The sequence below is a fragment of the Talpa europaea genome (genome assembly GCF_964194135.1).
Source record: "Talpa europaea genome assembly, chromosome: 13".
NCBI lineage: Eukaryota > Metazoa > Chordata > Mammalia > Eulipotyphla > Talpidae > Talpa > Talpa europaea.
Genome location: NC_140080.1, coordinates 10,895,653 through 10,918,878, shown reverse-complemented (window position 1 = coordinate 10,918,878; position 23,226 = coordinate 10,895,653). Strand labels below are relative to the sequence as shown.

The window sequence follows — 23,226 nt, the reverse complement described above, 5'->3', positions numbered from 1 at the left end:
TTTTATTTTGATATGGCATAATTTGAATAAAATCTATTTCACAATGCCAAAACTGGTTTTACTTAAGGGTAAATATAGACAAAAATTGTATACTTTAGTACTGTCAAATAGGGTATAGAAAAAAAAAATCAAACTTAACCTAACATCCCCTATCATCCTTGAAAAATTCAAGTTCCCAATTCAACTGTTTTTAGGCAGTATGAATTTTTTACTATATTTCATCATTTAGATAGAAAAAAATCATTTAGTTTATTCTCCCAGTGTTACTTTTGGTTTTAGACATAGGATTATGCTTAACCCATTTGTTAAATGTATGTGCTAATTGTCCAACATGTAATGGACCCATTTTTATTCTTTTGACTTTTTTGTAAACTGAAATTTCTAGTACTTTCAGCTTTAAGTATACTTTGTCAGGGATCTGAGCAAAGACTTGATTATCACCAGCATGCGTTCTTTCTGATTCCACCAGAACAATAGAAATGACTCAAGTTAATTATTTTATGCCTCCCTAAAGTTCAATAATAGATGAGAAAGGATTTATATGACATTAATTTTCTTTTATTCATTTATCAAACTGTGATGTTAAAAAATTTAAAAAATATTAATTCTATTCAGAACACGTCAGGATAGGTCTTCCATTTTTCTTTCTCTTACTTGAATTAGTTAACTAAAGAGATAATATCTTTTCATTTGGTTTATTTTCTAGATTTATGGAACAAAATAGTGGAGCTTATTAGTTCCTTACCTAATATACTTTCAGGCATTCTTGCCGTGTGGAGTGTGAGACGGGAGGTCTTGCTAGTTGTCCCAGGAGGGACAATATCAAAATGACTCCTATTCCTTTGCTAGGGCTGCTGTGATGAGTAGCACAGACTGAGTGGCTTAAACAACAGAAACTCATTGATTCATAATTCTGAAACTAGAAGTCCAGGAACAAGGTGTCAGCAGGACCTTGCTTCCTTTGCAGGCACCAAGGAAGGCTCTGTTCCAGGGCTCTCTCCTAACTTCTGATAGCTCCTTGGCTTGTGTGAGTGTAACTTCAGTCTTCAGATGGTGCTTTCCCTCTGTGCATTCTCTGTGTCCAAATTTTTTCTTTTTACAAGAACTTAGTCATATTGGACTAGAACCCACTGTAATGACCTCATCTTCACTTGATCATCTGCAAAGACCCTAATTCCAAATAAAGTTATATTCATAGGCACTGGGGGCTAGCACTTCATCTTTTCAAAGGACAGCGTTCAACCCACAGCAATAGCTTAAAACAGAAAAACCATAAAACTTGTAAAGGAATTTAATGTTCTTCTCTAGATGACTTGTATTGATCGAGATGGATAAAATGGTTAAAGGGAACATTTTGTGACTGTCTCTCTATTTGGAATTCCTGCTTGTTAGCAAAGTTGTCTATAAAACATATTTCTGTACCATAATTCTTTTATGTTCTCTTTCCTTTATAGAACTGGTGATATATCTACATAGAATAAAAATAATAGTAAACCCAAAAGATAGTATATTTAACATTTTGGGGCAGGAAATGAAGTTAGCAGGATGCTGAGGACTGTCACTCAGGAGCACATTTTGCCTACAATATCAGCAGATAGTTGACCATTTAGTTTTACTTTCCAAACAAACTCTCTGGGGGCTTGTTTTTCATGATATGCCGTCATGTATAACTCTGCACTTCCACATGTTCTGTTACTGGTTTGGTCTATACATTTATAATACCTAATATACTGATCACATTTTAAAAACTGGAATATTTACAATAGAATAATTGCCATCCAGTTGGCACTTGAGGGACTTTAAGACAGAGCATCCCTAGATGCACTGGGGACGGGTTCTGAGACGTTAGCTGAGACTATGAGCATCACAAAGTGCTAGGCTTGTGTAGGGGAGTGTGAGGAAGGAAACAGAGGTAATTTTTTTTTTTTTAATAACAAATCCTTGTGACAACTGAGCAATATTTGTCAAACCAAGGCTTTTGTCTAGAATTTATCTGAAGCACTAGATTGCATTAAAAATGAACTTACCTGGTTTTGACCTTTGTAAGTTGCTTTATTGTTTCATGTTGGTTTTTGCTTTTCATTGAGTTGGGTTTTGCTTTTCACCTTGCAGTTATGCATCTATGAATTTGTGGAAATGGCTCATCTTTCTACACATTTGTACAGCCCATGGGAGGATCACCAGAAAGCTACTTCTCTGCTATTTTATTATATGTGAAATTCTATAGGCTGCTTTGTGCTCTTCCTGGCAAATTTATACCACTATGTTTGGTGAAGTCATTGCGCAGTGTATCAAATGAAATGGCGAAAGCAACACGGCATAATGCATACCAATTGTGTGTCAAAATCTTTCTTATTTTGGATTTCTTATTTATACTATTATGCAAATTTAAAAAAATACCCCTTCTAATAATTAGAAAAATTGTGCACATCATAGAATGTATACCATTAAGAAATCTCTAAGGTCAGTGTAGATAATTTCTCATAATATTTTAGAAGTGTGTATGGCTTTGAGGAAAGGATGCACTACATGGAAGGCCATTGCTAAAAAGCTTTGTGTGTTGGGAATGTTGTGTTGCAAGTGGATTTTGACAGAGAACTCATTAGTCATAGATGTGCAAATTGCCTTTCCAGAATTGCAAACATTTGTATTCATTTGTTGCAGAAAAATTGGATGCTCTTTGAACGTTCTTCCAACCCTTGACATGAGTAATTTGAGGCAGGGAGGGTGGAATTAATAAAAAGATAGTAGATTAATTTAAATACCATTTTCAAGTATTTGTTTGAAGTGTTGAACTAAATTCTTTTAGTTGAAGTAAATGGTTGGTATTTGCAATATGCATAATACTGTGTGGGTCTCTATAGAAGAGATTTTGTCATTAAAAACCTTTAAAGTCTTTAAACATATTTCTTTAAAATGTTCTGCTGTTTGTACTTTTCACTGAGCTAGACAAGGCTTCCTCTAACTTAGTCTGAATTAAAGAGGTTCTGAATGTATGAATGATTTATAGATAACCATACCTTCTCCTGAATAATCAGGGTCTGACATTGTAATGCTTTGTTTGCCTCCACTTACTATTGCTTCTTATTTGAACTAAATGACATTTTTTCATGTGAAAAGGATGTATTTTTCTTAAATGGTTACTTTTTTTAAGGATGATGAGTGGAACATAATAGTCGTTGATGACTAGTCCGGTGTAAATGAAACAAATGGGTAATTTGTGGATCTGACATTTTAGCAAAATTATTTTAAAACTCTACATAACTTTGCAAATATGTAAAATATGACAGCGTATTCTTGTTGGACTTATTTTTTTTTAATTTTGTTACCTATGAAAGAAAGGCTGTCATAGACTATTTTGAACAGAATTTTAATGCTTGATTCCACCTCTGCTTACATGTGTTCTTATTGCTGCCACCTCATATTTCTTCAGCAAACCAGTACCCATAAGAAGAGAGAAAAGATATTCCCTAAGGGATGAGACTTAAACTGTTGTCCCAGGAGTGTTTATAGTTAAATTTTGTCTCTTAAAGTCTGAAAAGAATCATTCATATCCTTGACTTTAGAAGAGCTAAGTGGGGGTGGTGGGATGGTGTGTAAGGGAGGCCAGTTTCTAGGAACATTTGATTACACCGCATCATTCCTACCCTATGCCATTTTTCTAAAATTCACATTAGGTAATGTTCTCAGCTCTGACCCCTCTTTGATATTACAGACATAATCTTTAGGCCTTCCATGACTGCTGCTTGAGGTTAAAAGCATAAAAAAGCATTTTACTCTTTAGTGGACAAACGAATCAAATAGGAGGAGAAAGCACACTGAATCACAGCTAATTATAAGCAGAGCCCTGAATTTTGTTTTTGCTTCTTATCTGTGATCTCATGTGAAGATGTAAGGTGGCCCTTAAGTGGTAAGAGCTTCTTATGTGACGTAAACTACTATTTGAAATGCAGTATCTGACATTTATTAATACTCTTCCATTCTTATCCTTTTACAATTACAATTGGATTTTCTGTTTGCCTCTATAAAAAAGAAAGTATAATTAGCATTGACATTAGTATGCGATTTATTCCCCTCCCCTCCAATAAAAAGGCTGCTCCATCTCCTGTTTTGATATCCTTGTCTAGATATTGCTGTATTGTATCCAAGAGGGAATCAGAGTATAATATAGGACAGGGACAACTCTATAAAAAGTAACATGTAGGAAGTTAAAACTGGCAATCAATATTCTAGTAGATTTTCTTTTATTTATCCTTCCTTGAAAAGAGAAATGTTACTCTGTGAATAAATATAATTTTGACATAAAAAAAAGAAAGAAGCAGGTGCTATAAGTGGTAGAGACTGGACTGCTCTGACTGAATCTCTCATCACTTAATTGGAAAAATCGCATTAACTAAGGACTAGCTCAGTCTGTTCATATGACTACTTGTTATTAAAGGATTTGGGAATTTTTTTCCTTTATAGGGTCTGTACGACTTCGAGGTGGCAGAACCGAGTCGGAAGGCACGGTGGAAGTGTACGCCAATGGCGTTTGGAGCACAGTGTGTGGCAGCCACTGGCATGACTCTGCTGCCACGGTCATTTGTCACCAGCTGCAGCTGGGGTAAGTACACCTGTCCTGGACCAACTCCTTCTGCTAATGTCTGAGAACAGTGCTGGGCACCCATCGCGCTGTGGACACATTACTTCTTCCCTCCTTGCTCTCTCTTTCCTTATTCTCAGGATCACAGAAGAGTTACAGGAAAGGGCCCTCTTTCAGTGGAAAGGCTGAGTTCTCTCACACATAAATGCACCTCACTTACTGCTGTGTACACACTAGAAAATGAACACATGCTAAGTGATGACAAGTAAAATGTATCTTTTGCTAGGAAGCAAGGCCTTTGATGCTGAGAGTTGTGGTTTTTCAGTAGCCCATGTAGCACTAGGCCGCTATCATTCTTTCAACTTCCTCTTTTGAGTTCCCTAACTTTGAGTCTCCCTCCCTTGAGTCCATTTCCGTGTAGAGGAGTTGGAGATGTTTTCCTGTGTTCTTGTTTGGTGATGGGACTTGGGGGTGGAAGTGGGAATGGCTGGGCCTGAGGTTTCTGCACAGAGGATGCTCCGTAGGAGATGACAGCTTCCATCAGCCCAGCCGATGGCCATCCTGGAAGCTCCTGGCTCCTCCGTTACCACAGACATGCTCTTTTAAACAGTGTTCTCACCAGGCCCAGCACCTTTATGTCTCGTGTCAAAGGGTTTCTCCTGGAGCAGAAAGCTCCATTTTGAACAAAAGGTTTTGTTTTTGTTACCATTTTTATTCTGTTCTTATGTCTTGTTTATTTTTCCTAAGCAAGCATGCCAAGTCTTTTCCTTGACCTTTATCCCCAGAGATCTTTAGGGAGCATGGAAAATATCTTGTTATAAAAAAATGCTAATGGATTGATCGCTTTGTAGTTTGCATGCATTTTGGACTACTAGTCATTGAGTAGTAGAACCTAATGGGATGATATAAATGAAAAAGTTAGTCAACTCCAGGTAAACCAGCAAGAACCTCACTTTGCTGGCTTCCTTCTGCCTTCCCACTGAGAAAGTAGGGAATGAATGTTAAAGGCAAATATTGAAGGTTTCAATTTTGTTCACATTATGATCCTAACAGAGCTTCAGGTGGGGTTAATGCAGTGAATTCATTGCTTAAGTAATTATAAAAGAAGCATTGTTACAGATCAGGTTGAAAGAATTAAGGGTGGAGTCTACAGTGTTATCAAGTTTGGGAGTGTTAATTACTGATTTTATCAACGAGTATTTTGTCTTACAGTCATTGGTAGGTGGGCAGACCACATTGAGTATTGACTTGATACTTTTTCTTTTGAGGGCCTGAAGATAGTATGTATTTGTAGACTGGCTTCTGCATCTTCCATTCTATTCTGATATTTTATTACCCCCTATTCAGGGGTAATAAAGTCAGGGAAGAGTAACATTTTCTTGAGACATAAAATGGGCCCCTGCAGGGGATGTGAACCACAGTGTGGTAACGAGATGTTCAACTGATGAATGAGTATAAACTATCTTTCTGCAAACACAAACTTTAGATAAACCGATTCAATTGCTTATATTATCTCTTATTAGACAATTTAAAGAAAAGAATTACACAAGAGCAGAGCAACCCAGTTTTATTGCTGTTAAGACACATTCATCTTTTAGATATATACCCAAATATTTACTGTTTGGTTTTTGGAATCTCTTGCATGGAGACATTTCTAGAGATTATGATGTTAATCATATTGACATTAAAAATTTTTTTAGCGGTAATGTAAATTTATATATATTAAAGGTTGCTTATAAAATATGTTGATTAAATGCATTAAAACAGTGCTGGTCTGCATATCATTATTTTATTAGTTTCAAAGTCTTGCTACCAAACACTGTAAAGTTCTAAAAATTGTGCATGGATAGCCTCTCTTGATGCTATCTTGCTTAGGTGTTGGAGTAATAATCATTTTGAAAGTGTTACCATAAAATTTTGCAGTAGAAAAGACTCTTAAAGCACTCGAACTTCTCTCTTTATACATCAGAAGGCAGAACTTCGAGAGATTACTGCTTGGATTGATTTTCAGGCAAGCCCAGACTGGAAGCAAAGTCTCATTGGGCACGTGACACACTTCTTGCACAAAACCAAACAGCCTTCCTTTTTATATATTCATAATATTTGCCCATTTTCTTTTAAAATGAGCCCTTTTTGAAGATGCATACATACAATGCTTATTCAAGACTGATTAAAAAGATTGCCGTTGGTAGTTAGCCCAAGTTCTGATCTGATATTTTGATTTCATTGAACCTAATATAAGTCATTGTTTTTCTTTCCCTTCTACAACCACCTCTATTGGTTTCTTCCATTTTTTAAAATCCAAATGCTTTGATAAAAATATCTACCTATGTTTGATGAGCCTAACATTGATTATTATACTTGCAGAGGAAAAGGAGTAGCAAAACAAACTCCGTTTTCACTACTGGGCTTTATTCCCATTTATTGGAGCAACATCCGTTGCCGAGGAGATGAAGAAAATATACTGCTTTGTGAAAAAGACATCTGGCAGGGAGGGGCGTGTCCTCAGAAGATGGCAGCTGCTGTCACATGTAGCTTTCCCCATGGTAAAAAAAAATATTTATTCTCTTGTTTTACTTTCATTGAGTTTTCAACATGATTCCAGATCATAAAAGTGTCTTAGTTAAATCATTTACTAAAAGAGTTTAGATCCTGACTTAGGTCTGAATCACTGTATTTCATAGCTAACTGATGGTCGTCAGTAGGAGTACATATAACATTTTGAATGCCAATAGATTTTCAAATGGTATCTCACTTTTAATGTTTCCTATTTTATCTAATTTGCTTGTGAAAAGTTATATACTATATATGAAAGACTTATTTTGGTCATGGTAGATTATGATGGAATCAAGATAGAAAATCAGTTTGAAGCCAAATATAAAATACAGCAATTACAAGATATTTTCACTTTATAGGAGGGAATATAATTATGGTACTGGTGTCTTCCTTTGAGTAGTTAGATAGCACATTCCATAAGAATGGATTACTACCTTGACCAAGTGCTCCTTCTAAGCACCATATATAAGGCATGAGGTAATTAGTAGAGTGGGTTCAGTACACGAATGTGCACATGTTCATATGAACTTGAGTAGAGGAGGGAACAGCTGCCCTTCATGATGGCTGATGGGTTTTCTGGGACCATGGTGTATTTGAATGTTTCACCTCAACCTGAGGCTTCCTCCTGTCCCCTCCAGCATTTGTGCATTTTCCTTGGGGACAGCAATATAGCTAAGTGTCTAGGGTCTCGAAATGCTAGCTCCAGCCCAAGGTACGAATATTGAGGAGAAATAGAAATACTCCCACATTCAGACCAAATTTAAAGTCATCTATCTGCATACATAAATATAGGAGGTTGAGATAAGGTAGAGGGGAGAAATAACAAAGATTCTCTGTGGTATATTACATGAGAATGTGAAAGCAAGCAGCTCAAATCAGCAAACACTGAGTGGACCCTTTTAAGGCACAATGATAGACCTTTGATACATTCTTTTAATTTGGAAATTACATTTAGTGTCTTGTCAATCTAGTACATGTTGCTTTCCTAGCTCTTGGATGGGCACTAGATAGAGGAAATAGCAATCTAAATGAAAATGCCTCATAGTTTTATTTATCCATTAGTTAAACATGAGTCAGCTACTTCAGTGAATTTATCTTCAAATGACTTTTTGTGTGTTTGTTGGAGGACGTGGGATGTTGACCAGATTTTGACCTTGAGGTCGCCATAGTTTTGTCATTCCTTATACAACCAGAAAAAAAGAAACCCCCCACATTTTAAAATAACACACAACATTTAACAATGTAAAGCTACATGCTGTAATTATTTTAGGCTATATGTGATATTGAATTTCCTCTTGAAAATTTTTTATTTTTCTCTTTCCTCCAAATTTACCCTGGTGGTAGAAACAGGAGAGAGATAGAGGAGGATGTAATTTAAGAAACACATTTTCCAAAAAAAAAAAAAGAAACACATTTCCATCATTTTTTCCTTTTAAAGGGAAAATAAACATAATAGCAAGCAAATTTAAGTTTCTTGTTATCATTCAGCCATCAGGTAATTATAACTAAATATGCAATATTGAGGAGAGTTATGTTTTTAAACCTATCTTAATCTTTTTACAAATTACAAGTGCTGATTAGTGTTAGCTAAATTACAAATATCAGAATATGAATATATATGCAAATATTTGTAGATCTGAATCTGCTGCAAAACTCAAGTGTGATTATTTGAATATACATGTGAATATCCAAATACCATTTGCTGACTGCCACTTAGCTATGGAAGAAGTGGAAGCATATTTCATGTGGATAATAGATTGATATTGGACCAAAGGTATAGCTAAGCTTCCTAATAGAGGCTCAGTCTGTTCTGAACCTTTTACTCCATTATATCCTCTATTCCAGAAAAAATTGGACTGCCTTACTATTTCCCAGGCATATTAAATTTTGTGCCTCTCTGCCTTTCTTCATATGGTCTGTTTTGCCTGAACTATACTTCTCCCATGTCTGATTTCTGAACTCCCATCCATCCAACCAGACCCTCTTCAGACCAGCTTCTTGAAAGGAGGTCCCCTAAATACGTCCAACAGTGAGCGGGCATCCTTGCTCGGGCACCCCTACAGGGCCTTCTTGATGATCTCTTCTCTGCATGTTCTGTGCATGGCCTTGGGCTCTGATATCTCCAGAACAGGGTCTCTCTAGGACCCCTTTGAAGGCCTTGCCCTGCTTGGTGTAGCACTTTGCACACAGCAGATGCTTTGCCATTGTCTGCTTGGCAGAATTGAATGCATTGCTAATTATTTCTCCTTGTTGGGATTCTTTCTAGGTTTTTAACTGTCACTTGCCAGTTCACTCAGTCCACACATGTGTGTTGTATGCTTCTGAGTGTGCTGGATACCTGACATAACAAGGGAAAGGGAAAGGCACTGTCTGTGTCCCTGATCTAGTTAATAGTGGGTAGACAATAGGCATGTAACCAGCAAACCACTGCTACTTTAGATAAATACTCAGAAGGCAATAGACAAATTAGGCAATGGAGTAGGAAGTGCCTGAGGGTGCTATGGTAGCTTGGTAGCCAGGGTAGCTTGTCTCCTGAAGACTTTGCAGACAGTGACTGAATGATGGTGGGTTGGCAGCCATGTCAGAATCTGTGGGAAAATTGCTCCAAGCAGAATGAACTGTATGTAAATGAATGGATCCCGAGGTGCAGCCCAACTTCAAGTGTTTTGGGGATAGGAGAAAGAGGATAATGCAACTGTGGTCTTGTGATTGAGGCCAGGAGTGGAGAGAGACCAGCAGAGACTGTCGAGGGCTGGACACAGCACATTCAGATGAGGAACAGGCAATGCGAAGCCTTAGCTGATTCTTTTTTTTTTTTTAAAGATTTATTTTTATTTATTTATGCATACGAGAACTGGGGTGTAGGCCAGAAGTGCAGGGGACAAGAGGACTCACTAGAGACAGAGCGGAGAATAAAACAGGCAGATCCACCAAAATATACTGATGAGGGGAGCAGCAGGCGAGACAATAGAGGACTGCTGTGCCATGTGCATTAGCTCCCTGGCAGGCGATTGAACTCAGGCCACAGTAGTGATAGCTCTGAAACTTAACCCCTGTGTCACCCCCCTTAGCTGATTCTTAACAGAGGAAATGAAGATGAGCTGCTTGATATCCAAATAAATTTCAGTAAAGTTTTTTGCAGGTGCTGGACATGATGTCCACAACTTGGTTAATCAGTTAACTTGATTTTTACAAGTATAAACATATTTCTGCACTGAAAACTGGGATGCTACAGACAAAAGTGTCATCCTTAATAATTCTGTGTTGGTTATGGCCAAGACACTGCAAATAAAGAGAATCAATATTACCACCATAGTGCCATCAAGATCAAATGTATTTCCAGTAAACTGCAGTTTCGAGTGTCTTTTTTTGGCTTTTGAGGTTGTTGGGGAAAAGCGAGCTTGGGCTACTTCTCCTTAAGGCAATTTGTATGAATGTCATTCTACCTGGATAGTACTTTAACTGCTCATGATTACTGCATCATTTATTAGGAATGTGTGTTTGTCCAAATCAGTGAAGTGACTTAATATTATTTAATTGTTGAGAATGGCAAAGAAATAGCATATACTAATCTTATGACTCACTGTCAACATATAAGTTTAATTACTGCCTAATTTCCCCTGTGCACAGGCCCAGCGGTGGGGAGCTCGCCTGTCATCCGCCTCGCTGGGGGGAGCAGTGCCTATGAAGGCCGGGTGGAGCTCTACCACGCTGGCCAGTGGGGCACCATCTGCGATGACCAGTGGGATGATGCGGATGCAGAAGTGATCTGTAGGCAGCTGGGCTTAAGGTTGGTTTTTCTTGTTCTTGTGTTGTACTGAAATCTTGGAATCTGTTATTTCCACACCCAGAGAGGTGTGGTGTGTTTAAATTGCCCATTTCCTTGAACAAGTAGAAAATCAAGTTTCCTTAATCTTTGTACTAGAGAACTTGTTTACTCTGCAGGTCTAGCAGTTTTGTATCTGAGTTTGATTGATTTTATATCTCTATGATGCTGACTTACTCTTCAGTGGTAGCCTTGATGCTACTGAGAAACCTGTACCTATGCCAAAAATAACAAGAATGTCAAGAGTATGATAATAGCATAGTTAACATTAATATTGCAGTATGGATTACTGTAAATTCAAGCTATGTGGCATTTTTTATCACTTATGTATTTGTGTAAAGAAAAAGCAACGTTTTCTTTGGCTTAGAAAACTGCAGAGAAAAATTAAGTGGCATATTGTGAAAGTTACATATAGTTCCAGAAATGATTCTAATAATTCTTGTAAAGTCAAGTTCTTTCTTGAGAAACAAGGATTTTTTTCCTCATTCAGTAAAGGCCACATTGACAAACCATGATCTATTATTTAGAAGAAATAAAGGACAGAAAAAGAAGAAAATTCTTTGAACACATACATGGGTTAAGTTTACATCTTTCTCCAATGTTAGTTCTTTGCTCTTTTTTTTGTATGAGGGGATTCACATTGGGAAAAATGATTAAAAGGAAAAATATCTCCACGTATACAAAGCAACAAAGGTCCTCCACAAGCCCATGCAACAACCAGCCATCCAGCTTGGTAGAGTTTTGTTTTTATTTGTAGTATTCTCATGCTCTGAGCTGATATTCTTTTCCCTTTTTTAAAATTTATATTCTTTCATAAATTTGCATTAAAATAATTTTATGCAACTGCCCTTCCTCTAGAGTTTTCCTCACTTAAAGGCACAGTACTTTCAGATGAAATATTTTTTTTTTTTAAAGATTTACTTATTTATTTATAGAAGCACTGGGTACAGTCAGAAGCACGGGAGGGTGAGAGAATTCACCAGAGCCAGAGCAGGGAGCAGAACAGCAGAAGGACCGAAGTACACTGCTGAGGGGAGCAGCGGGCGGCAGGAGAGGTCTGCGCGCCATGTGGGACACTCACCCAGCGGCCATGGATTGAACCGGCGCTGCAGAGGCTGTAGGCAGCTTTGCAAACCAGCGCTCAACCGCTGCACCACCGGGGAGGCCCCAGATGAAATCATTTTTAATGGCACGTGGTTGATAGCAGGCAGCATAATTGCCACTTGTCTCAATTCATGGTTTGTTCTTTAGCAAATTTCATTGCAGTCTTATTTGCTTTGTTGGATTCCCAGAGGAAGACTACATAATGCCTCCCTGGCATGGTGGCTAAAGTTTCCTTGTGAGATGTTGTGTGGATGACCGCCCCCCTCCCCCTTTTAATGGTGTCTGTAGATAGTGGTAGTTGGCACACTTCCTAAATACAGATGGAATACTGTGCTTAAGAGACTTAAATTTGATTAACCCAGAACTTGGAGAGAGATGAGGAGCAGGAAAGGAGGCAGCCAGATGTTAGGAGACTGAGCTTAAGAATGCACATATACACTCTGAAGTGCACATGTACACAATGAAAATGATGAAGTTTCAGCTGGAGACATTTTAAAGTCCCTTTGTGCTCTTCATATTAGAGAATTTCCTCAGATCTTTCAAAATGCTTAAGAGTATAGTTTAGAATGATGACATCATGTTTTACTGTGTGGATATGACATAATTTGCAAAGGAATTTATCATTTTTGAAAATTTCTTTCCTCTTAGATTTTTTTGCATGCTATAAATTTATTATATAAAACCATATTATTATTATTGAGTGCTTAGTCAGAAGACAAATTATTTTGGTACAAATTGCTTTTTCAAAAATGTTTCTTTGCTTTTTTATTTTCCTGTTCAGTTATTTAAAATATATATTTTATAAGCAGAATCAGAAAAGTAACTTGGTGCATGGAACAATTGAGCAGGAAAGAGTCATTGTTTAACATTTAAATTAGGAAGCTGGTCCCTCTGAGGTTCCCAAAGCCCTGAGGTCTACTGATAGTGAGAGCCGGGATCTTGAGATTTAGGGCTCTCTTGTAGGGTTTCTTTTTCATATTAACACTATTTGCAAAAAGGTCAGGTATTGATAAGAATAAAAACAAATATAGGGCTACAAGAAATAGGGATGTCAAAAAGGAGGTCGACTTGTGGTAAAAAATGACAATGAACTAATTTAGATACACTGTGTTTGTTAAGCCGGGGGATTGAAACAGATGGTGTTATTTTATTTTTTTCTTTTCTATTAGTTTTTATTTTTGAGCTGTCTCCCCAGTTTTGTTTTAGATATAATTGACATAGCATGGTATAAATTTAAGGTGTATTATGTAACATAATGATTTAACTTACATTCTGAAATGATCACCATAATAAGTTTAGTTAACATCCATCTTCTCATATAGATACAAGAGGAAGAAATGTTTATTTTCCATGTGACGAGAACTCTTAGGATTTATCCTCTTGATAGCTTTTGTACATACTGTAGAGCAGTGTTAACTAGTTACCATGTTGTATGTTACATCCCTCATCTTTTCTATGCAAACACTAAACTCTATAGAAATACTACATAGGTTTGAGAATGTGTCAAATAAGTATCACTCAGTGTTTTTTGAGGTTGCTGTCATGTAGGTTAAATAGCTTTACATACAATACCAGAGGTCCCCTATTCACAAATTTGTTATGTGGTCACAGGGTAAGAAGGTAGGCCAGACTGGGAAGGATAGAGAGCACACACAGCTTTATGGAATTCACTTAACACTTATTTGAATCTAACAGCTTCCCCTGATACTGTAAAATCTTTTTTTTTTTTTAAGATTTATTTATTTATTTATTTATACAAGCACTGGGTACAGTCAGAAGCGCGGAAGGGTGAGAGAATTCGCCAGAGCCAGAGGGGAAAGCAGAACAGGCAGAAGGACCGAAGTACACTGCTGAGGGGAGCAGCGGGCGGCAGGAGAGGTCTGCGCACAATGTGGGACCCTCGCCTGGTGGCCCAGGATTGAACCAGCACTGCAGAGGCTGTGGGCAGCTTTGCAACACAGTGCTCAACCGCTGCGCTACTAGGGAGACCCCTATAAAATCTCTTTAAGGGCTGAGGCAAAAATTTCTTTGGTAGTCCTCTGGAAGCCAGCACAGGCCAAGGCACCGGGAAATACTAGTGAATGACTGGAGGAATGGTGTATATGTAAATATTATCTTCTTAAGTTTAATCAGCTCAAATATTACCTAGAAAGCCTAATATGTATTACATCATAATTTCCTTGTTATTTTTTGTTTTCCAGTTTATTATGGTTATATTTCTGATTAGTTATTTCTAAACATTCTTTTGTGATCATTGAAATAATGTTTATAAACAAAGAAACCATAGAAATATCTCAGGAAGAAAATAAAACAGCCAAGTGGGGTTTTTAACAGTACACTTTGGCACAGACAGCTGTCCCCAGGGTAATTCGTCGGGGCGTCTGCTCTTCCACCCTGCGTTCTCTCTTTAAGAAGAGATGTAGTGCAGAGGCCCTTTGCTTTTTCCTAGGACCTCTACCACATCATATTTTCCATATTTGAAATATGATGTATTTCAGTTATTCTGCCCAACCTATCTCTAGTTACTCTCAGGCATTGGATGATTTCGGCTTATTACTTTTCCTTAGCAATAAAAGCCTCTAGTTTGTAAATTTTCAGCCTACATATTGTATGGAAATGATATTAATCTTTTTAATCAGTGAAAATATGGTAGGTAAGAATGCCTTTGTTTTAATAAGCCACCATAACAAATGTCAGTGCACGTGGATAGTTCTTCCTCTGTGAGTAGCCTGACCCTCTCCTTTACTCAGAGATTGGTTGTTTTGTCTTTTTTTTAAATAATATAATAATAAGTTATTATGAATTTTGAGTTCTTTTCCTTTGATTGTTGTTATGTTTTACAAATGTTTCTTCCAACTTGTCAGTTTGCTTTTTGGCTCTGATTATGTTTTATTTGCCATACAGTTGTTTAAATTGTATGTGGTTAAATTTAACTTTTTAGCCTTTGTTTTCTAACTTTTGACTTTCTGATTATGCTCAGCAAATCCTCTTATGCCCAGAGTTATAAGAACTATGTTCCTATTATTTTATTCTAGTAATGTGTTAGCCTGCCTGCCTCCCCCCTCCTTCCTTTTCTTGTCCACTCCTTCCTTCCCCCCTCCCTCTCTGGAGCCTTTTCTAATCTTTTATAGTCTCTTCAACATTATTTTATTATTAAAACACCATTGTTTACATCTTTCATGATCTTCTTTATAATCATGATCTTCTTTACTAAAATCTAGGCTTCCAGAAAGTGATATTATTTTGAACTTTGGGAGACGTAAATTAAATACAAATAGATTTGAGTAAAGAGATGTTTTAGTTATAAATATGTTTGTGAACTGATAATAACAGTAGCTTAAACAGGGCAATAATTTATTTCTCACTCACGAAACCAGAGGCAGGAAGCTGTAGGCTAGCTTGGTGGTTTTCCACACTCAGCAGGGGTTCAGACTCTTTCTTATTAGCAGTTCTGTCATCCTTGACATGGCATTTTATGATCCAGGATTGCTCCTGAAACTTCAGCCATCACCTCTGCTTTATGTCTGTAGCAAAGAAGAAGTGAAAAAAGAACATTTCCTAGAAGTCACACATAACATTTATACCTAAAAATCATTGTCCAAAATGCAGTCATCTAAAATAGGTACAGAGTTCCAGTTGGGGAAGATGAAAAGGTACTGAAGATGAATGGTGGTGATAACTGTACAACAAAGTGAATGGACCTGCTGCTACTGAATTGTACTCATAAAAATGGCCAACATGGCAAATTTTATGGTAGATATATTTTACAACTGATAAACACAGTCATCTTAAAGGAGAAGGAACTGGGAAATATGTTTATTCTGGATAGCCATTGCCTTCCTGAAAATCTAAGGTTCCATTGTTGATGAGGAAAGGAGAATAAATAGTAGGGAATAACTCTCAGGCTGAGACATTTATGGTAACTGAGAATATAAAGAGCAGCAACAAAGACATACAGCAAGTCATGCATAGCCTATAGAGTGAATTGATAAGTATGAAACCATCGAAAGTGTACCTTTATCAGGGGCAAAAGAAATGTCAGAGAGTTCTGTAGTGTTTAATTCAGAATACCCCTGTCCTTCTGTTTGTTCAGTGGCATTGCCAAAGCTTGGAACCAGGCATATTTCGGGGAAGGATCTGGACCAGTAATGCTGGATGAAGTGCGGTGCACTGGGAATGAGCTTTCTATTGAGCAGTGCCCAAAGAGTTCCTGGGGAGAGCATAACTGTGGCCATAAAGAAGATGCTGGAGTGTCTTGCACCCCTCTAACAGGTAAGCATTTCACCCCATTAATCTGCCAGTTCTTGACTCTAGCACCATTTGAGTTTACCTTCCTTTCTCCTCAGTTAGATGATAATATTACTTGAGCATACAAATAAATCCCAATTAAAACTTAGAAATAACTAACACAAATTATATATTAAAATGCTGTTTCCTTATATGTAGATAATACTGAATTTTTCACTTTAATTTTCCACTTCAGTCCTGTAAAGCTAGGTCAGAAAATATGACTTTGTTACAGTTTTGAGAACCCAATAATTAAAATTATATGCAGTGATCTATTTCAGATATTAGGTATTATAATTGTATCTTTAGTACATTGATCTGTAAACCTGTCTTGACTCTCAGAACGTTTTTATAGATGGTAAAAGTGTATTGATGGGAGTAGTGATTATAGCACACTATTGAGGAATCAGGGTAACCTTATTGGTTCAGTTTTCACATTATGCCAAGTTGTCTGTCAAGATATGTCATGTGTTATGGGAAGGTCATGTCTGACTGCAAGTGTGTGTGTGTGTGTGTGTACTTACCTTCTTTAAGGAAATATAGTCAAGAGAGGTTATATTGCTCACAAATCCAGTTTCTCTAGTACAAAGAACTTGAAGGGAAAATGAGGCTTTTAATCTTTATTTTACAAAGATCAAAAAGAAAAACTGAAGGCCTGCAAAATATTGGAATCATGCATAGTCCTATGTATGCTGTTGTTTTCATTACCAGAATAAGACATTTATATGTAATAGAAAAATAAGAATAACACCAGATTTTAAACCTGAGCATTCTAGGGCCTCCCCGGTGGCGCAGCAGTTGAGCGCTGGGTTGCGAAGCTGCCCGCAGCCTCTGCAGTGCCGGCTCGATCCCCGGTCACTGGGTGAGGGTCCCACATGGCACGCAGACCTCTCCTGCCGCCCGCTGCTCCCCTCAGCAGTATACTTCCTCACTCTGTTCTACTCTCTGCTTTGGCTCTGGTGAATTCTCTTACCCTCTCGTGCTTCTGACTGTACCCAGTGCTTGTATTAATAAATAAATAAATCTTTAAAAAATAAAAAATAAAAAATAAACCTGAGCATTCTATTTTCTTGGGCCTCCGTTCGTTCCTTTATCAAATGAGGAGAATCTTACTGTGGTGCTATAATGGCTGAATGAGTTAATGTCAGTAACAAGCCTTACAGACAGTCAAGTATTGCATTAGTATGTGGTTCTGTTGCTAAGAGACCTTCATTTGCTTTGAAATAAAGATCTCAGAAAAGTAAGGCCTTTGCCTTCGATGATTTGTGCTTCACATGGCAGGTGTTTGGATTATTTTGGGTGGAAATGGTCTATGGGGAAAGATTGTGGGTGCTTTGGTGGTGGGTGGGTATGATAGCATACTTCTGAGATGGTGTGAGTCTATTCCCCTGATTCATATACCGTGTTTTAAACTAATGTTACCACAATAAAAAAAAAAAAGGTTTTAAAATCTATTTGTATTGTGTATCTGTTTAGAGACTATAAGATCCTCTGGAAATTATTCATTGATATCATGAGTTTTAAATTCACAACTTTATTATCAATAAAAGAACAAAGGCAAGGTGCATACCCCATATTTTATAACTTATGAGTCCCTAAGGAATAAAATAAGTTCAATGACTTAAGAGGACACTCTTTATCCAGAATAGCTATTTCTGTCTTTGTGTCTCAATAGTTTTCATTTGTACTTAAAATCTGGAACTTTTTCCAAGATTATGTTTTCTTAATTTTTAATTTAAATGACCAATATTTCTCAAACTTAAGGAGATTGAAACTAGAGGAAATTTCCCAGATATCACTTAATTCTAAGAAATCTAAATAGCTGCTTTGGAATGCTATCAGAAAATAACTTTCTACTCAGAGACTACGAGTGTAAATAATAAGGAAAGACTATTCTGTTTAGACAGATACTGTTGTGTCATGTTTCAGAAACAGTACAGTGGCCTCAGGTCATTGAGTACAGCTTTAAAATAAGAGAGACCTGAACAGGGTGATATTTCTAGTCAAATGAAAATGTTGTTTTGCCTTTTTGTGAGACTTGATTTGCTTAGTCTCTGTTTCCTTCTTATCACAGATGGGGTCATCAGACTCGTAGGTGGTAAAAGCAGCCATGAGGGTCGCCTGGAGGTGTACTATAGGGGACAGTGGGGGACTGTCTGTGATGATGGCTGGAATGAGCTGAATACATATGTGGCTTGCCGACAGCTGGGATTCAAGTAAGGTCCATTGATAGGAGGCTGCTAACTGCCAGATAATATATTTAAAGTCTCATTTTGTAAATTCTTATAATTTCTGCAATACTAGAAATACCTATTTTTAAATCATCTGTCTACTGTCTATTTCTATCTCTGTCTGTTTATCTATCATCTATCTTTCTAACCTATCTACTCATTTAAATATGAAATTGCAACGGTAAAAAGCCAGAACTTCTTTTCTGGTGAATAACTATATCTTGCTGTTTATCTCATTCATCTTTCCTACCACCACTGTTCTTAAATAATTGCTTGGAGCCATGGGTGACTTTAGGTCCCTCTGTGTCTATTCAAGTAAGACTGTATGCTCTGAATTCACTCTTTTATTCTGAGGCATCACTCTTATTGGATGTGATTAATTCTGACATCATTGTGTATAAGATTGCAGAGAAGTCCAGTGTCAATTGTATTGGTATTATTTTATTCGCTTTTTAAAATGTGATGATAATTTTCACTTTTGTTTGAGAAAAACAGCCCTCTGGTCATATGATGACCTTTAGAATTTACCCCTGACCTCACTTTTAAAAGCTGAGTCTCACAGTCTGGGCCATATATTTCATGTCCCACATAATGCATTCCAGAGTAAAGACTTAAGTTGGCTGAAGTAACTGAAAATGTTTCCTTGCAGCCCATGAATGCTCATTCTTTCTTGTTTTCCACATTTCTATGTCTTGCTTGAAGTAATTGTCTCATGCTTGAAAAGATTAGCAAAGTTATTTCGCCTTGAGAGAGAGTAAACTGCAAATATTAAGCTTTAAAAAGATACTTTCATTCTAGCTTGGTATGACCATGTTAAAACTTATTTTTTAATTTGTAATAGATAGTATAAAATGTTACAGAAAGTGTGGAAAAGACAGGAAATAAAAACTACCCATAATTTTTCCATTTTTATGCCGTTATTGCTATACCATGTGTGTCTATAAGAGCTCTCGTAGAGGACGTACAAATTTTGTATCTACTTTTTTAAATTTTTATCAATACATAGTCATACTATGTATATAATTATGATCATATATATGTCTATTGATCATATATATGTCTAATGATCATATATATGTGATCATATATATGTCTATTAATGATCATATATATGTCTATTAATTATTCATACCATAATTGATTTACTATTTAGATTAGTTTACTTTTTTCTGTTATAGTGCTCTGTGGGCAATGCAGTTATTAAAATTATGAGGCCAAGGTGTGTGACATAGCAACCAAATGAATATTGATATCATTTAGTTTACAAACAAATTTCTGAAAGAATATTGTTTTGGAATGAGAAAGAGGGTCAATTGTGGGCCTCTTTTTACAAAATTCCAAAGAAAAATGTCCTCCTGTTATCTGTTATAGAAGTGATATGAATAGATGGTCTGAAGTATGCATTTTGTGGAAAATAGGTATAAGTTGAAAGTGATAGCCATATGGGATTTAGGTTAATTACTTTTCTAGCTAAAATTTGATTAGTCAGCAGAGTAGAAAATATCTTAGAATTATTTACTGAATATATTTCTTAATTTATTAAATTTTTCATCTTGTTGAATAAATTTAATAAATAAGTGCAGAGGACAACAATTAGGAAAATTCATGCCAGACAGGACTAAGTCTTCACAGCCTTAATACAGAATAACCAAAACATTCATCAAGGGGAATGGTTGACACAAACTTTATGAATTAATTACATAGACCCTTAGAGTGACTTGGTTAACCATTTTTTCTTTTGCAGATGTTTCCTATTTCTACAGTATATATATTTTTCATATTACTTGTAGGTTTTTTGGTAGTGTTTTGTTGCAAATGAAGCCAATAAGAACACAAGTGTAATTTATACAAATTTTAAAAATCAAATTTATATAACCTATGAAAAGCTAAGAATATTGTCATTCTGATTTTAATGGGCTGAAATCCAAATTTCGTCATGGTTTGGGTTTGGTACCTAAGAAATCACTGAACTAATACACAGTTTTTATTTTGAAGGAGAAAGAGGAGCCCAGAGAGGCTTAGAAAAGCTGGTGAAGGGCCTCCCTGGTGGCACAGCGGTTGAGCGCTGGGTTACGAAGCTGCCCGCAGCCTCTGCAGCGCCAGTTCGATCCCCAGCTGCTCCCTGGCCACCGGAGGAGGGTCCCGCATGGCGCGCAGACCTCTCCTGCGGCCCGCTGCTCCCCTCAGCAGTGTACTTTGGTCCTTCTGCCTGCTCTGCTCCCCGCTCTGGCTCTGGTGAATTCTCTCACCCTCCCATGCTTCTGATTGTACCCAGTGCTTGTATAAATAAATAAATAAATCTTTAAAAAAAAAAAAAAAAAAGAAAAGCTGATGAAATCAAATGAGCACAGGTGACTCCTCAGAGGTCTGTACAAGGCAAATATTCTCACTTCCTGGTTCACCGAGGAAATTTCTCACTTTCTTCCATTTCTTTTTTTTTTTCCCCACTTTCTTCCATGTCATTGGTCAGGTATTTGAGGTTTAATCTCTTTGCAGTCTCTCCGTTTGCTGAGTTAAATTGTAGACCTAGCACAAGCATAGGCGGAGAAAAGGATTCGCTACGCACTGAATCAAACAAAAACTGTTTAGATGATCAAAGCTGTGATGAGGTAGTCCCTGGTTCTAGAACACAGTCCTCAAGATAGGAGAAGGAACAAATACTTGTCTTCTGAAGTCATAGCACCCAGTTAGCTTGTTTGTCTTATGTGTGGTGGTTCCTTGAAACAAGTCAGCAGCTCTGTGTATAACGGGTGCTTTGTTACCCCAGATATGGCAAACAAGCCTCTGCAAACCACTTTGAAGAAAGCACGGGGCCCATATGGTTGGATGATGTCAGCTGCTCGGGAAAAGAAGCTAGCTTCCTTCAGTGTTCCCGGAGACCGTGGGGAAGGCATGACTGCAGCCATCGTGAAGATGTGGGCCTCGCCTGCTTCCCCGGCAGCGATGGACACAGACTCTCTCAGGGTAGGACAAGCCACAACTTTCAAGTACCCCTAACACAATAGACACGGCGCCGCTACCCACTGATCCAGAAAATAAAGCATTTCTCTGCTTTGACTCTTCTTAGTCTATTTCCTGGAATGTTCTAATTTTCCATAATTTTTCCATAATTCAGAGACAAACAAGCTTTTGAGTTCTTCTGCCAGTATTATATAAAATTTCTTTTTTTTTAAAGATTTATTTATTTATGCATACAAGAACTGGGGTATAGGCCAGAGGTGTGGGGGGAGTGAGAGGATTCACCAGAGACAGAGCGGGGAACAGAACAGGTTGATTGACTGAAATACACTGCTGAAGGAAGCAGTGGGTGCGGCAGGAGAGGTCTGCGCGCCAAGTGGGCCCCTCACGGGTGGCCGGGGATTTAACTGGTGCTGCAGAGGCTGCGTGCAGCTTTGTAGCCCAGCGCTCAACCGCTGCGCCACCAGGGGAGGTCTGAATCCCACAGTGTTAACCGTATAGTATACTTAAGTTGTCAGTGTATATGGTTGAATCCTCATTGTATGCTAAGCCTTGAGATCCTGGTGACTCACTGCTCCAATCTAGCATCAAACCAAATAGAAATACAGCAGTTCACTCCATCAGCATAGCGCATTTTTCCACTTTCATTTCTTTTTATTTGTTCTCTTCCCTTGTTGCCTTCTTTTGGAGGACTTATTATTCACTCAGGATTATGTGGTGGGTGAGTGCATGTGCTTGGGGAATGAGTAATTGTTTGCTAGAGATTGATGCTATCCTTCTAAGATAGCAGGTATTTGGATCCTGGAGTGCTCTATTCATAGGCAAGCTCTGTCATTACTCCAGGTGATGAAATACTCTAGTGTGTAGAAGACTCTAATCTGAGTTTTCTGAAGGCCGGTGTGGTTAAACATATCCATGGATAAGTCAGCTCATATTTTCAATTTCCCTGAAACTCTTTTCAATTCTAGGATTCCAGATATATTTTGTAAAAATTTGAAAAGCTGAGGGTGATAATTTTAATAAAATATGTGATCATTATTATGGGTCTCTTTGGTCCTAATTTAGGCAATGTCTATTAATTTGTCTGAAGAACATTATGCCTGAGCCAAATATTCTTCTGGAATGGGATCATATGTCCATTTATTCATCCTGACAGATGATGACTTTCCCATGTGTCAAACAGGACTGAAATGTAAAAGAGGAGTTCAGGAAAGGAGATTGTAGAATAATGATATAAATAATAGTATTTTAAAAACAATTGAGTTTTTTTACTTCTTTGGCACTAGAATGATGATTCACTGGGTTATTAATGTTTTCAAATTTGAAGGGTGTTCTGTGAATCTTAATTTTAAATGTGAATGAAACTGTCCCTGAAATTAGAAAGACTTTATTCTATACTTGGGACAATGATGAGTGAAATTCTCAAAAGCACTGTTTTGGGTAAATAAAAATACAATGGTGAAGGAAGCTCTATGGGGACTACTCCTGCGGGGGTGAGAGGAAGAAAATATTGTTTAAAAATGAATAGTCATGTAAAAAAATTTTAAAAATTAATAAAAAATAAATAAAATTATGAAAAAAAAGAATGCAATTAAACAGTTTCACTAGTGGCACAAGGGGTTAAAAAAGAACAGCACAGGCCTCCCCGGTGGTGCAGCGGTTGAGCGCTGGGTTGCGAAGCT

The 23,226-nt window shown here is 37.3% G+C and overlaps 1 protein-coding gene across 2 annotated transcripts in view; it reads left to right on the top strand.

Annotated features, from left to right (window-relative positions):
* The window catches only part of PRSS12 (serine protease 12), a gene marked incomplete at both ends in the record, with an annotated part of 48,314 nt that overhangs the window by 6,218 nt on the left and 18,870 nt on the right, over positions 1-23,226 (top strand). The window contains 6 exons of one of the 2 annotated variants that reach the window (XM_084252459.1): positions 4,465-4,603; positions 6,950-7,128; positions 10,769-10,928; positions 16,162-16,340; positions 18,430-18,571; positions 21,354-21,550. In XM_084252459.1, the coding sequence (XP_084108585.1) occupies positions 4,465-4,603; positions 6,950-7,128; positions 10,769-10,928; positions 16,162-16,340; positions 18,430-18,571; positions 21,354-21,550 (996 nt within the window). The remainder of the gene's footprint in view (positions 1-4,464; positions 4,604-6,949; positions 7,129-10,768; positions 10,929-16,161; positions 16,341-18,429; positions 18,572-21,353; positions 21,551-23,226) is intronic. The other variant, XM_084252458.1, reaches the window with a different exon arrangement.